At 30.1% G+C, this 17,405-nt stretch overlaps 1 protein-coding gene across 1 annotated transcript in view; it reads left to right on the top strand.

Moving 5' to 3' along the window:
* Positions 1-13,571, top strand: part of LOC113366539 (lachesin-like) — a 101,138-nt gene extending 87,567 nt beyond the window's left edge. Inside the window, exons 4-6 of the mRNA XM_026608161.1 lie at positions 3,050-3,242; positions 7,682-7,810; positions 13,444-13,571. Of these exons, the coding sequence (XP_026463946.1) occupies positions 3,050-3,242; positions 7,682-7,810; positions 13,444-13,571 (450 nt within the window). The remainder of the gene's footprint in view (positions 1-3,049; positions 3,243-7,681; positions 7,811-13,443) is intronic.
* Positions 13,572-17,405: the final 3,834 nt, after the last annotated feature.

The raw sequence follows: 17,405 nt of genomic DNA, 5'->3' as shown, positions 1-17,405 counted from the left end.
CCAAACATTGTCAATTCATAAAAATGTGGAATTAACTGCAATTTAAAACATATATGCACGTGTCTGTGCAATATAATTAATATAATAATTACAGGTAATTTAAATGTGTTTGAAAAAAATCAATTGCAAGTCGTATTGTTAGGATTCAATTACAACCGAAAAATTGATTTTTGAAGTAAAAATTAGTTAAAAATTTTATCTGAATATCTAAATACCAATATCAAGTGACTAAGTCAATTATTACACCTATCGGAAACTTTTTGCAACTTGTCTTGAGACTAAATGCCACTTTTAACTAGTATATTTTTTTAAATACATCAAAACAACCGAGCAATTCGTAAAATCATAAAAAACGATTTTTATATCATTTAACATTTGACTGTGAAATGATAAAAAAATTGTTATGATGCTAACTGCAAGTAATTATAATGATACTGGAATCAACCCTCTGTTTTTCGGAAAAAATTTTCAACTTTTACATGCTGCAGAAAATAAGTGTAAATCTTATTATTAATGTATTTTCTGCAATGTTCACAAATTCTGATACGCTTGCGTCAGATTGCGGCTCCGAGTTGCAGGTATATGGTTTTTAAATCGGTGCCATCGATCTGATTTTTTCCCAACAAATAAATCAATTTATCAATTAATTAATTTACAAATATCGCTATCTCGGCGTCATCCGATCTATCCATATTAATATTATATCTGGTCGTCGTACATTACACAATTATGCAAATAGTTACAGTTTCAGTTCAACCAATTAAAATAATAAAAACAATAACCGCATAGCGGCGCACAAAATTATGCAAACAAGCGGGCAGAGCACTATTTACAATTGACCTTTATTTGTATGAAAATCACGATTGCCGAATTGGAAAATATTGCCACATAAACTAGACAGGGGGCTGATAAGGCAGAATACAGGTCGAATTATATTTATGAATTAATTTTGATAATAGTGACACCTAGTTTGGTTAAATTATTCACTATAGTCTCTATTTAACTACTAGTCATAAATTCTAGAATAAATTTATTCACAGATATTTCAATGAGATTTAATAATTTCAATTATTAACTTCCCGTAGGGTAGGTTAAAGTAATCGCAAATAAATCAAAAATGAAAATTCCTATATATCTTTACGTTTCAAACGTTTCTGAACATTTTGGCATATCTTAAAATAATGGATGTCTGTGTGTGTATATGTGTGCAAATACAAATTTTTGTCGACGATTTTGCGAACAAGGTTCAACCGATTTGAATAATTCAAAGAGCATTCGTTTCCTATTGATAAGGAGACGTGCTGATTAGTTTTTGGCAAAAACAGTTCTAGCCGTTTGAAGTTAAGGGGTAAAAAAAATTGAATTTTTGCGAAGGGAGGTATAGTGATTTTAGAAATGGAGTGAACAAAGTAAAATAAACGCCATTTGGCGGTCAAAAATGACCATTAGACATATGCATATCAAATTATCAAATATTTTATAGAGATTTTAATAATAACTATGAATTTTGTTAACAATTATATTTATTCCGTATTAATGTTTATCCGTTAGACAGCAATGAGGCGCTTACGCGCTTCGATATTTCTTTTAAGTTCAAAATTTTCAGAAAATTTTAAAGTGTAAAAAAAATTTAAATTTTCAAAAAAGTCAATTTTTTTTCTCAAAAAGGTTTTAAAAAAATGTTATTGGTTTTTTAAAAAAAATATTTTTTGGTACCAGCCATTTGCCTCATGGCCCTAAATTATTTTTAAAATATGGTATGATAGAATAGAGCAAGATATGAAGAGCCGCAGGCAAAAAGGTCCGCCATTAATATCAAAACAAGTAAAGTCTTTCAAAAACAATATTTGAAAGTAGGGTGCAAAAGATATATAGCCAGACATCACCCTGATTCTTACGACGTAGCTATAGGTGATGAACGGCATTGTTTGAAAATCCATAAAATAGTATTTTGTTTTGTTATTAGTTTTTTTTGGTTTTGAATACCATTGTTTAGTTTACAACACTATAATATAATTTTTAAGTAAACGCCTTTTAATTGTTTTATAAGATGTATTGTTATCTTTAAGTTCAATTCAACCATCTTTTTATAAAACCTCAATAAAAACTTGCATGTGGGTGGGGCAAAAAGGACCAACTAAACCTTTGCACTGACAAAGCTGCAAACAATAAAAAATATTAAATAGAACAGCAAATTTAGTTTAAAAAGCAATTTTACAAGAGTCAAATTCAATAAATATTTATTCCAGCTCTGCTGATGAATACTGGCAAAATACCAGATCAAGGTTATATACAGTGTTATCTCCGTAAAAAATGTACCAATGAAATTTGTATTTTACATTGATTGAATGATGTAACTGTTATTTTGTTTAATCCTTTTAAAAATAAAAATAATACATTGAACCTGTTTGAAAAACATAAAAAAAAATTCAGGCAAATTATTTTTTAAGACAGAAATAGGCAATTTTGAAATATTATTAAGATAATGTGCTGGTAATTTGTAATTTTTGTAAAAGGTTGTCGAGCCCTCTAATTTACATTGCGTATTTGTTCTAATGTAATTAAGCAATCAAACATATTAAAATGCATGGTTCATAAATGATTTAATATTTACTATTTATTTATTTGCCAACAAACGCTTTGCATTATGCAAGCAAATATATGTAATTATATACGGAATCACATACCGATTATTTTCTAAAAATTATATATTACATATTATGATTGATTTGGATAATTAAGTGGAAATAGACATATAATACTTGCTTAAATAATAATAACAAATGCTACTTAATATAAAGAATAGAGCAGTGAAACTATAGTTGAATATTATACCACAAGAGATACAAAAATATATATAAATTACAACTGCATAGCAGAATAAAATTTTGACCTTTTAGAGTTAAGTTTCGGATTATCTTGAAATAAATAAATTCAGAAACTCAATATTATTTCTAATGACATAAATTTTACCTATTACTATTAAAAATGATTTGAGTGGATAAGTTGGAGATGGTTCAATTTGATTCAAATAATTTTTCTATTGCAGACTGCTTTTCTAGAAGTAGTTATACCACCTGATATCCTATATGAAGAGACATCAGGTGACATGATGGTACCAGAAGGAGGTTCTGCCAAACTTGTATGCAAAGCAAGAGGTTTTCCAAAACCTCGAGTTGTATGGAGACGCGAGGATGGCGGGGAAATTATTGTTAGAGGAGGTCCTCAAGGCAAGAGCAAAAGTACGAAAGTTTTTAAATGATACATGTATATATATATATATATATATATATCCCTCTTATAAACGTATAGAATTTACGTCTTACGAAGTTCGTTCCCGTACTCTTTCAAAACGGCTATACCGATTCTCACAAAATTTGTATTGGTATTCACTACTCTACCTGATAAGGGTTGTTCAAGCTTAATTCTTGGAGAATTTTTTTAAATTTTTTTCCTTTTATATCACCAACCCCTATTTTTGTATAGTAATTTTAGAAATTGATTCATTTTTTATAATTACTAAAAATTGAATATTTTTAACATATTTTAATTTAGATTTTTGAGCTTGAAGCTAAACTTAAATTTTACTCTAAAAAATTATTTATTTTTATTAAGGGTTGTGCAACCTTAATACTTTTATTTTGTCAATTTTCTTTATTTTCACAAAATTCACAAAATACATACAACTACTTTTATTTCAAAATACTATTTATTTTTATCAGTGTTTGTCCACCTCTAACTTTTTTTAATTTTGGGACCAATTTTCCTTCTTTCAATTTTTTATAGTTTGAAATTAAAAATTACATAGAAAACTCCTTTTACTTCAAAAAACCATTTATTTCTATAAAGAATTGACCGCCATTTTTTAAATTTTGGAATCAATTTTTTTTTTAATTTAATTTAATCTATTATTTGACATAATTTTAGTTAAGATTTTTTCGAGTTAATGAAAATTCTTGAAGGTTACTTTAAAAAACAAATTATTTTTATTAACGATTGTCCCACCCTAACATTTTTTTTAATTTTGTGGCCAATTTTCCTAATTTTAATGCAGAATTGAAAAATACATACAACTCTACATTTTCACCCTCCTTTCACAAATCTCTATTTCATAATAGACATTTTAGAAATCAAATAATTTTTAACCAATAAGTGTTATTTACTGAATTTTAATTCACATTTAACAAACCTTATGATAAAGCATAAATTTTAGTTGAAAAAAAGAACAATTACTTTTATCAAGGGTTGTCTACCCTTCCCATTTTCCTTTTGTACAAATATTTCCCGATGCGCACTAACAGTACATAGTTGATAAATGGTTTGCATAATGAACAATTTTTGCAAAAAAAAATAGAGATTGAATATTAAAATCTCAAGATCAACAGTTTCTGATAGGGAACTAGGTACCATACACACCTATGGCAAAACTGTAAAACTTTCCACTCTTAATTTTCTTTAAATCTCGGTCAATTAGCCGGGCGTGCCACATAACAATATAATTTAAAAATTAATTATTGGATTTTGGTGCGTAACTCAATAATTACTGAATTTATAAAAAGCGCGAAAATAATATATCAAAATCTTGAAACTTCAAATGTGCCAATTAAATTTAAATAAAATCAGTTTCAGATTATGCACTTTCAAAGACTATTAAGGGACATTTATATGTGACGTGCTTTGCAGTGAGCAAAACTATCCATATATTTTTTGTTAACTGTTCCTTTTACTGCACCACATTTGCAATCAGTTAGTTAGTTTTAGACTAAAGATTTAATACTAAAATTATTTCTTATAGCCAAACAACGTTTGCCGGGTCAGCTAGTATACATATACATCCCTCAGAAGGATCCTCGTTTTGCCTCCGGTTCGTTCCCTTTTTTCCCTTATCCCGTACAATCCGCCCGCCCTTCACACTTGTATAATAAACGCGCACGGTCGGTTAGACACGGCGGTGCTCTAATAAGTAATAAATGCTTTTTCGCAACCCGAGCGGAAGTAAATCAGCGAAATGAGCCGCTTTTAATAAATCGAATGAAATTAATTCGACCAAGAGCAGAAACAAATAGTCATTCGTTCGCCCATTGAAATTCACGCAGTCATTTTTGAATCTAGACTTTTTGTTTTTGTGCTTTTTTCACTTTTTGCCGCTGTCTCTGTTTCCCGTTCCCATTTTTTGGGTTTCAAACCGCATCCGCGTTTGTTTCATTGTTTAATTTAAAATGTATAATTGCATTCCACAGTAAATATAGAAGTGAAAGATTCTCAACAAGTTATTATAGAATTTTATTCATTAAATGATAATCATCGAATTAAAACTTCACTAGTTGTAAGTGGCATTTTGCCTTGGGTGGCAACCATTAATCATGTGAGGTTTTCAGGGCAAGGAGGGGTTTGACAAAAAAATCACGAAATATCACGTGAGGGGAAATAGTAAGACATCACGTATATTTTACCTGAATTTTTTTTCCAAACATTTTCAGAAAAATCTAAAAAAATTACAATTTTTCCTCGTAACTGAAAATACACGTGATGTTTGGTGGTAGAGTGTTGATAAATTTGAATATCACCTCGTATCACCAAGGGGGGTGGGCCCAAAAATCCTTAAAAAATGGATCACGTGATTAATGGACACCCCCTTGTGGCTAGTTGCATGAACTTTTCGATATGTGTAAAAAATTACTTAATCAATATTTTTATTTGTATATAATCTACCTGTTTAGCTGTCAGCCTCTCTACCTGCCTAGCTGTCAACCTCTCCACCTGTCTATCTAGGTTCATTTATTCCCGTCTACCTGTTTACCTGTTCACTTCAATTAAATCTAAGTTTTACTTTTTTATCTTTCAACATGTTTATCTATTTGTCTACTTTTTTACCTATCTGCCTGTCTTCCTGGCCACCTATACAGAGGGCGTTCATTAATCACTTGATCGATTTTTTAGGGATTTTTCTACCAGTTTATCTGCCTATCTGTATCATCATCTACTTTTTATCCAATTACTGTTTATTTCTTTAATCATCCAGTTGTCTACATAACTACCTATCTACCAGTCCTCTAAATTACCATATAATTCTATTTGTGGCGGTAATAGCTCAGTCAGTACTGTGCGCGACTCACACGCCAGCAATTATCGGATAGATCCTTAGACAATTACATTGAATTTGAAATGTTGAGTTCAAATTAAATGCAATTTGATTTGGCATAGAAATAGAAGCAACAAGTAGAATATTAAAAAACAAAACTTCATTAACATGCCTCTAAGTAACAATTTTTATATGTAACGTTTTCATTTAGCTTTTAGTGCATATTTACTTAAGGTGATAAGTTTCTCTACATTTTATTTCATAACATTCGGATCTTATGTATTCCTTATATTAGATTTACCTTTTTGTGTTTTTTATATTTTATACTTGTGTTATGTTAAACTCGAATATTTTTTATTTGTCACTTTTTGTACTTCTATTGCCAGCGAAGAAAAGTCAAATTGGGACTCTAAACGTATGGTCCATTAAATTCAATTTTGAAAAATAATATTTAGTTTTCTTTATCTTTGTTATCTGGATGGATTCTGTTAATAGTATCAAATATAGAAATGATAATTTCGTAGGTGAATAAAAAAAAACTGAATAAATAATGATTTGTAAAGATAATATTTGACGAACAAATGCCATTTTTTTATGCTGGACCTGCTTTTGCAAAATAACTATTCATTCCGTTAATATAAGTATATTATTTTTGAATCGTTCAAATCGGATTCTATATTTTCTCAAAAACTGTCATTTTTAGCATTTTTTCCCATTATCGCCCAAACCTGTGCACCGGTCTTTGCTATAAGCTAGAGTGTCTTTCCTTCAATGCGAACCATTTTTTTTGGATCATTCAAATAGGTTGATCCGTGCTCACAAAACTATGGATAATTTTTTTTTTTGCATATATTTATTGCCAATCAAAATATTATTATTTATAATCTTTGAGTAGGAGACTCGTGGATGAAAAATTGTATCCAAACATACGTACGTACATTTTTTTCTGACGTATGCCAAAATGTTCAGAAACCATAAAACGTGAAAGCATTTTTATTTTTATTTTTCAGATGATTACTATAACTTACCCTGTGGAAAGTTAATATATATGTTGAAGTTTTTGCTAATATAATTATTTTTAGCTAATTTAATTTTAAATCAATTTATTTTAATCTAGCATGAGTATAAATTACTAGTATATTGTAAATACATATAGCTCATTAAATAAATCGGTTTATGTTCTAAAAAATAATTTAAAAAAAAAATTAGTGTCAATATTGAAAAGCTTAGATACTTTTGGCACATGTCCCGAAATTAAAAATCCAATTTGCATGATGCAGTGCGGACACAAAACGAGTACGAGTACGAGTACATATCAGATTCTACAGTATAAATGAGCTCTACTTTTCGAAACCATATGCGTTATTTGATACTTTTTGTATGGCTGTCACAGTACACTATTTGTTTTTATGATTTATGAAAACCACGAATATTGTGAAATTGAATATTAATTGTGAATTATATTCTCTATGATTCTTGTCAAATATAAACACAAACACACATATACAACTATTTATTTATCCAAATGTTATTCTACAACAATCAGAACAGTAATAATTTTTCAGACTGCTGAGAAATACAATTATTTTTTATTTTCAGCTTTGTCTGTGGAAGGCGAAATGTTGTCTTTGACCAAAATAACGCGTTCGGAAATGGGCGCCTATCTCTGCATTGCTGCCAATGGGGTGCCTCCAACTGTCAGTAAGAGGATGATGCTTCATGTCCACTGTAAGTAGTAATTTTATAAGAAATTTATGGTCAATTCTTGTTGTAAGGTAATAAAAAACACTACTCTAAAGTGCAAGCTGGCGAACGCACCTGTTGCATTCACGCAACATATTGGAAAAAATATTATTTAAAAAAAAAAATGGTTACAATCTTAGACCTAAACGTGAGGTGAAAATTAAAAAGAAACTAGTTGGTATTGGTCTGCCGAAATGTATAAATAATCGATTTAATTAATAGATTAAAAGTATTCCGAGTGGGTTTATTACCCATAACGAACAAGTAAACTCGGAGTATTTGCTAATGGCAAATTTTCAAAAATCAACAATTTTTATAATTGAAACTGTTTTCGTAGGACTTTAATGATTTAGTATGTTCATTGAGATCACGTACTGTATTGTTATACCAAGTAAATCGTCTAATTTTAATTTTAACAAATGTCAAAAAAACTACTCATTTTCTCAAGCTGTGATGAATTTTTAAAAATAAACTTCTTGTCGTAAGGCCGTAATATTTTAGTAAGTTCTATAAGGCCATGATATTATGTATCACCAAAAAAAGTTCCATAAAAATCGGCTTTAAGGCTTTAATCGGCTAAAAGTTAATTACAAGAAAACGGTTCGGTAGATTTTCCCCTAAAACTAATCAGTATCATTCTCAACTAATATCTTTCGAACAGTTTTTGATTTTTTAAAATCGATTCGGTAATATGAGCTTAAATGTGGACGAAAGATTTACCACTTTTTTCCAAATTACAAAGAAACGGCTTGGCAGATCGTCGCACTAAACTGACGAACGATAGTCTCATTGAGATACATCAAATGGCTTCTAAATTTCTGAAATCGGTTCAAAAGTTTTTAAGAAAACGTCGATCAAAGGTCTAATTTTGACAAATGCCAAAAAATGATACTAATTTTTGCAAACTTTTTACTTGCCGTATGGCCGTAATATTTTAGTATGATTTATAAGACTATGGTATCTACCGTCAAAAAAATAATAATAAAAATCGTCGAAAAAAATTTTTTTAACACGTTATCAATTTTATTACTGCATTTTACCTATTTGGCATCCAGTAATTTTTCGCTAAATACAAAACAGACTGCCAAAAGTTATCTCAAACATTTTTATGCCTAAAAATATCCTTATTTTCCTCGAGCAATACACATTTAGATGTTATACCAAGTACACCTCCTAATATTATTATCCTAAGAGCTTTCGAATTAATTTCATTAAAGCGCCAACGCATGTATTTCTTCATTGTTGTATTTTACGCCTATATGCTTCATATATCAGGTCTAATTAATTCTAAATAATATCTAAGGTGTTTTTGATGCCAATAATAAGACTCTATAAATATACTGACGGAAATTGAGTTATTTTCCAATCGATTTGTTATAGATGTATGTACTCATTCAGAAATGGTTATTAACCTAAGCATTTGAACTTTGTTAATATCTTGAATATGATTTTTTTGAATATATTTTTTTTTTAATTTTATCCCCACTTGACTGTACTTTCCCCATATTTGCAATACTGTGGCATGTATTTTTTTAATACACATATGAAATATTGCGAAGTGACGTGACCTGTCACAGTTCTGTCGGAACGATTTGTCCTTTCGTACTCAAAAAATCGCTGAACTTTTTTCCCTTGTAATAACATTTCGGAATATAAGGTTAATGCGACGTCATATCTTTTTTCTGCACGGTATCATTACACGTGCATAGACCCTTCGATTCGGTAATTCTATCGATTTCTCGATCATAGATATGAAAATTATTTTTGAAAAACATTACAAGTATTTTTTGTGTCTATTATTATGATCAAAAGATGAAAAAAACTGTTTTTCCCGTCTGTCGTGTTTATAATGAACAGACCAAAGGGAAAAAAACTGAAAGAAAAGTAAGTCGATACTCATTTTCCTCGTACTTGATCTTTCATTCAGAAAAGAAGATAATATTTGAAGTATCCGCTTGTTAAGCGGAAGCCGTTGTATAAAGAACGTGTTCTTTAATATTGGAGAACGAGGTGCTATTTTTTCTACATAATCATGAATAAGTTTTGTTTTCATAACTCGTATATTAATTTTTTGTATAATTCTGAATTTGATGTTGAAATGTATTAACAAAGTCTAATAATTTATACTAGTTAGAAACATAATTTTGTATAGATTTGAAAAAAAATAATAATATTCAACCATATGTGGAACTAATTGTGAATTTTTTGCACATTTTTTATTGTTCTGTAAGTTTGGAATGAATATTTACATTGAGTATGTTTGTACCGCACAGCATTATGAGTTCATTACTTTTATTTATATTTCTATTGTTATTTATGTTTAAATACAATCCTACATATATTTATGTAAAAAATTAAAATTATATAAATTTTTGATAAGACAACTCTAGATGATACTTGATTTGTAAATGACACGCTGATTTTAAATTTGTCTAGACATGAGTTATCCTTTAAATAAATGTCAAATAATATTTATTAATTTATTATTAAAAAAATAAATGTGTGTATGTGTGTGTGTCTGCAAACCGAATTACAGAATTTAAAAATTCTTTGATTTCTTTTAACAAGGAGACGTGCTGATTAGTTTTTGGCAAAGGTTGGTTCAGCCGTTTCGGAGATACGGTGCAAAAATGCAGAAAATGTAAATAAAGTTTTTGAGATAATGAAACATCCGATTTTAATGATTCAGAAAACATTCAAATTGTAATAATGGGGAAACGTAATGATTAGTTTTTGCAAAGATAGGTCAAACCGTTTCGGAGAAACTGAGGTAAAGCATCCGACTTGAATGGTTCAAAAACAATTTTACTTGTATTAGCAGTGTGAAGAAATGGTTTTTGGAAAACACAAAAAAATTGATTTCGGAATATCAAAAAAAATATAATCTCAAAATATAATTTAATATTGAAAATTATTTGAATTTTGATTTTAATTTTAGCTGAAAACCTACGTATCTGAAATGAATATTTTAACTTTGCAATTAGATTTATATAATTCTTAGAAATATGAGATTAATTACTCTCATTCTAACACGCTTGATTAAGTTTTGTGTTTACTTTATTATTTGTACTTACTTGCCATGTAAACATATATAAAGGTTGCCTTCCATATTATAAAATCGTATATTTTGTCTACAAAATACAGAAAATGAAATTTACAATGTTTATAATATATTTGAAATATTTTTATTGATTCTTGATTATTGTTAATCCTCAAGTGTTTTACTACGGTCCAGCAATTTGTCCTAAGGCACGGTGCCATACACGACTAGTTCATATTTTTGAAAATGAATCCATTATTCCCTGAGGTTTAAATTTTCCATTTACTCGAATCAAACTAATAAACACTTGCACATGAAATATAAATCTCATAATTCCCGTCATATATCATTATGAAACAGCATATAAGTTAGTAGTCTCCTTTTGAAAGGAGAGTATGTACCGAAGCTTTTCCATGGCTCTTAGCTATTTCTGCCGTGGTCTCAAGTCGTATAAAGTCATATTAAAGTAAATATTTTGCCGTCTGATGATACGTCTGACAAAGTCTTCTATACACGAGTACTTGAGATATTATGAAGTTGCTATTAGCAAATGAATTTAATACAACCAACCTCTAGTCCTCTAGTCGTAAACGACACCAGAGTTGAGAGGGTAAAAATTATTTGCAGACGAGAGAGAGCTTGTAAACAACTTGATGAGGATGCTGGACTATTTGTAGATGCAACAAGATATTTTAATATAATTATTATGAAATGAGATCTTGAAAAATATAAAATTATATATTGCAAATCGTGTTTGTCAATTTTACTTATTAATGCGTAAGGATATTTTAAGTTTTAGTTCAACATATATAAGTTACAGTATTTATAATAATCTATTTGAAAACTGTTAATATTCCTCGAATATTTTATTACGGTATGGGTAGTTCCAGTAATTAGCCCCGAGGCACGATGCCGTACACCACTAGTTCTTGTATTGAATTCTCTTTTTCCTTTCTCTTTCGTAGTTTGTCTTATTGTTGATTGAGTTAGATTTCCTTTTCTATTTTATTCTCTACACGAAAAAGTCAAGAAATACATGTCACAATCGTACCCACAAAATTTGTCAAAACCGTACCCAACGCATACCTTGAAAACAAATCATCATCTAACTGAATTATCTTATATTATTATTATATTATATCTTATTAGCAAAATTATATCTAACTAGATGATCCGACAGACGTTGTGCTGTACCCATGTCTACATTTCTTTAATATAATTATTCTAATATTTACCGTTTACCTAAAAATAATAATTGTTGTTTTTAAATTACTCTTCACGCCAAAATGCATATCCATTTATAATATGAGCGATGTTAAATGTAGAATTGCTTTAAATAAAATGATGAGTCTCAATTCTCACACTATATTGGAAATTGTATGTATTCATCTTTAGTTTCCCATTTGTTGTTATAAAGTGAAATTTTTACGAATTTTAAAAATATTGTGGAAAGATTAGTAGAAGATGCAAAGAAATTATATAATGAAAAAAAAACTTTATTGAAAATTTAATATCCAAATCTTGTATTGGCGCCACCTAAGGCGTGCGCTCGTATTTTTCGCATGCATCGCATTAATGGTAGGACCGGCCCTGATTAAAACTCAATTTTATATTTTAAGTGAATTAATTTGTCATATCCTGTCCATATATGTATCATTCAATCTGCCATACATATAATGTATTTTATATTATTTCTGGCACATCTCGGCTGCTTTTTGGCAATAATAATGTAGACATTTCTTTTTTTTTATACATAATCATAAATTTATTATACATATTCTAACATTGTCTAGGTTCATAAGTAAATTGAAATTTTTGGCAGATGACAGTTTTTATTTGTTTTGAATGCAAACAATGACATGTCGATTTTTACAATTTTTTCCATTTAATTCTACAATATTGCACATACATCCCAGTACTTTATAATCACATACATCCTAGAAAATTTCCTTAACAAACTTCAGAAATATTTATCAAAATCCGTATAATTGTTTAGAAGGAGTATACAGTGAGTGCTGGTAATTTAATGTGAACTTCATATAATAGCAATAAAGCTCAAATTTTTTCTACGTTTTAGTTAGAAAACGTTTGTATGAGAAAAAGAAAAGGGCTGTTTTTAGGGTTTCCCCGACAATTATTCTTGGCCAAATTGGTTCATGCGTTGTTGAGTTATGCACTTACCAACACATTTTGCGATTCATTTTATATTTAAGATTAACAAAAAATTATATCTTATTAGCTTATATCATATTAGCAAAAATGCTGGTAAATAACTACTAATGTCCAACTTACAGCTCAACAAACAATGTCAACTATCTGGATACAATTCACAGTATTTATTAAAATGAAAATTTACTTATTAGGCACTGACTGAAACCAATAATAGGAACTTATTGAAACAATCATATTTGATATTTTTCCCTATGAATCCTAGCTCAAAATCAGCACAGTGTCTACCGTACCCAGTCTCCCCTACTTGATATATATAATATGTCACTTACTGTTTTCGAACACACTTAAATCTATATTTTGTTGTTTATTTTGTAATAATCTCTATGTATTAATAAATTTTTTTTAGTTCACCCATTGATTCAAGTACCAAATCAACTGGTTGGAGCACCCGCAGGCACTGATGTCACCTTAATCTGTCACGTTGAGGCGTCACCAAAAGCGATCAATTATTGGACTCGGGAAACCGGTAAGTGATATAAAAATTATTTATTTTAATAATATTTGATTTTGCCCCATCTCATGAATACTAAAAGAAAAGCATTTTTTTTATTTTTCGTCTACTCTGTATAATAAACTCTCAACATATATCACAGCCAATGTATGTCTATAATATCGATTTCGTAATATTACTCCATACTTTTTTCAAAAAATAATTTATTTTAAGCCCAGATCGTACAGAGGCGAAAGATCAGACGTTTCGTATATCAGTCATTATTTTTTAATCTGCTTTTTATGTGTACTCGCAGCGGTTGTATTCCGGTTATATATTGAAAACGAATACAAATATTTGATTTGCGATATTCGTAAAAATATTTATACAAAACAAACCGCTTTGCCAGGATCACAGATACTACGAAAAAAATGCTGGTTATGAAACGGGAATGGATAAAAATACGAAGTCGGGGTAATTTTAGGTAAAGGGCGAAGAAATAAGAGTGTGTTCTTAAATATCTATTTTAAGATTTTTAATAATAAGTAAATGGTCTCTTAGGTTAAGTTAAATTAATTTAGTAAAGTTGTTTTATTATGGTTTGAGAATGAAATTAGTTATCAACGATCAGAACAAGTATGATGAAATTTATCATCGCCAAGCCATAAAATCACGTCGAACCTCAGCGACTGCCACAGACTGAGTAAGAAAATAGTGAATATTGTTGAAAATTTCAACATATTTTATGGGAATGTATACTAATACATTCAACACAAGAAAATTTTTACACTCGGAATCTCCAGACTCGAGAATTTTTTAAAAGTTTTTCCTAGTTCTTTTTGAACACAACTCGTATATACAATGTAAAATTTTTTATGACTTCAAATAATGAAGGATAATTACTATCCCAATAATCTACTTACTAACCAACTACAACTCAAAACATATTGTATGTTTGTCACAATTTAATATAATTTTTATCCCGCTATCAAATATTATATAATCCACTATAATTCAATCTAAATTTAATATTCAAGTAACCCCCATTTCTTATTTTTTGCTCTATTTTTATCACATTTATTGAACTAACTTTTTATCAGTTAACGTTGGATTTTTAAGGTTTTAATATATTTTTTATTAAATTCCCGTAGGGTAAGTTATAGTAATCGCAAAAAAATCGAAAATGAAAATTTTTATATATGTTTACGTTTTAGAGGTTTCTGAATATTTTGGCATATCTTAGAAAAAATGGATGTATGTGTAGGTGTGTGTGTGTATGTGTGTGTGTGTGCGTGTATGTATGTGTGTGGGGATATAAATTTTCGTCGACGATTTTGGGAACACGGATGAAGCGATTTGAATAATTCAATAAACATTCGATTCGTATTAATAAGGAAACGTGCTGATTAGATTTTGGCGAAGGCAAGTCTATCCGTTCCGAAGATATGGGGCAAAAAGTGCCAAAAACGGTATCTCAGTTTTTAAGAGAACGGAGCGTCCGATTTTAATAAATCAAAAAACATTTTACTTGTATTGACAAGATGAAGAATTGATTTTCATAAGGGCAGGTCTAGCAGTTTCGGAGATCTAACGAAAAAAGTAAAAAAAAATGTCATTTGACGGTCAAAAATGATCATTAGGCATATGCAAGTCAAATTATCAGATATTTTGTAGAGATTTTAACAATGAGTATGAATTTTGTTTACATTCCTATGGGTTCCGTATCAATGTTTATCCGTTAGACGGCGAATCGGCGCTTACGCGCTTTTACAATTTGTCTCTATGCAGTTAAAGCAGTACGATTGCTTTGAAAAAAAAAGTTCAGAATTTCCAAAATATGTCAAAATAAAGAAAACATTTTTTTCAAAAAAGTAATTTTTTGTCAAATTCATAGTTTCTCAAAAATCTAATTTTTTTTAAGTAAATTTTTTTCAAAAATGTCAATCGTTTTTAAAATAAATAATAATATTTGGTACGGGAAGTTCCAGCAATTTGGCTTAAGGCTAGATGCCATGCGCTCCACTAGTTCAATCTAAATTTGATATATATATAATTTGTAACTTTTATAAATTTGTAATTAACCGGCTACTACCCATCGACTGTATGATTGCCCTGAATGCATTTTCGTCCTGTTTCGCCTCCATGTGATTCATTAGATGCAGCTTATCCGACGCGCGTAACGATAAATAAAACGCCGAACGCCGAACTAACGGATGGACGGACGAACAGACAAGCGGACTCGGATAACAGAGGCGTTCGTTCGTTCATTAGCAACTGAGCAGACTAATGGTGCGATTACAAAGATTTCGATGGAAAAAAGAGAAATTTGATCGAAATCGCATTGACTTTTGTATTGGTATTGCTACCAATGCGAATAAAATTGGAGAAATTGTGGGATGATGCATGATGTAAAGTTATTTAAACTAGTTGCCAGTAGATAAGCGGTTAATATTTGATTCAGATTCAGGGTTCGAGACCCGCCTCGTTTGTTATGTGTTGTTTACACAAATAAGTTTCAGCAGGCAGGCACAAAATTTTTATGTCTAGAGTTTAGTCTTTAATTATTTTTTTTATAACAGATTTATTTAACATTCAGAAAATTTACGTTATTTCTACCAAAAGTAATCAACAAGACTTCCAAACAATATCTTTCAAACAGTTTCTTGAATATTTAAAATCGATTGAATGGGCTAAAGTATCGACAAAAGTTTTTACACACTTTCCTGCTAATTACAAAGCTCTAGTCCTTGCCGAGTTACATTGAATGGCTTTTAAATTTATAAAATCAGTTTCAGCCGTTTTCGAGAAACGTCGACGAAAGGTCACAAATCGGCATAAAATTTTAGCCCCATATCTTCGGAACGGCTAGACCTGCCTTCGCCAAAAACTAATTCGCACGTCTCCTTATCAATACGAATCGAAGGTTTTTCGAATTATTAAAATCGCTTTGTATTCGAACACACACACACACACATACATCCATTTTTTCTATGGTATGCCAAAATATTCAGAAACCTTTGCAACGTAAAGATATATAAAAATTTCCATTTTCGATTTTTTGCTATAACTTGCCCTACGGGAAGTTAATAATGTGTTAATGTGTACCAGAAATTTAAGTGTCTTACATAATTTGATGTCATTTTTCCGAAAACTAATCTCTGATATTCTACTAGTTGGACGTGATGTATTGTATCTCAGCGTTGAAATGTTCAAATTAGACGTGATAGTGTTGAATCTCAAAGTCGTTAATTTGTTAAAAATTTGTAGGCCCGTCAAAAATTTGTTCATGTGCAATTAAATGACTTCTATAATCCTCTACCAACTTCTCTTCTCTGCTTTATATCAACTAGCCATCGGACACAAATCCTATGCGTACTATTATGCCTCGATGTTCTATTTTTTTCCCCGATTGCTCTGCCGCCGTCGCCGTCCAGTGGCGTTAATTACGTCCCTATTAGCCTGGGCAGCTAGGGCTAAAATAGAGGCACGCGTAGGGCCATCAATCGATGGCAATTTATAGATTTTTGGTTTCGGGATGCGCTTGTAGCAAAACGGACAGACACATCGAGATTGATGTCTGCACGATAATGGTTAATGGTCGCTGTTATGAAGGAAAAAATTGATAACTAATGTGGTGGTGTTGTGAACTTTGTCGATTATCCCCTTGACGGGGGACAGAAGTCACTGGAAAACAGAGTACAATGAAAATACATGTTATAAATGTGTAAGTCCTAATTATTGTTTATACACATTTTGTAGGGAGTGTGACCCATCATATCAAAATCAAGTTAAGTCAAGAGCAATTTGGGGAAAAATAGTACATCGGGTCATAATAGTACGCATAGAATTTGTGTCCAATGGCGGTTAATATAAAGCAG

The sequence above is a fragment of the Ctenocephalides felis genome, unplaced genomic scaffold (genome assembly GCF_003426905.1).
Source record: "Ctenocephalides felis isolate EL2017-DRISC unplaced genomic scaffold, ASM342690v1 CF-g0.4_SCAFFOLD_01170, whole genome shotgun sequence".
Classification (NCBI taxonomy): Eukaryota; Metazoa; Arthropoda; class Insecta; order Siphonaptera; family Pulicidae; genus Ctenocephalides; species Ctenocephalides felis.
Note: the sequence above shows the minus strand (reverse complement) of the source record. Positions and strands in the feature narration are given on the sequence as shown.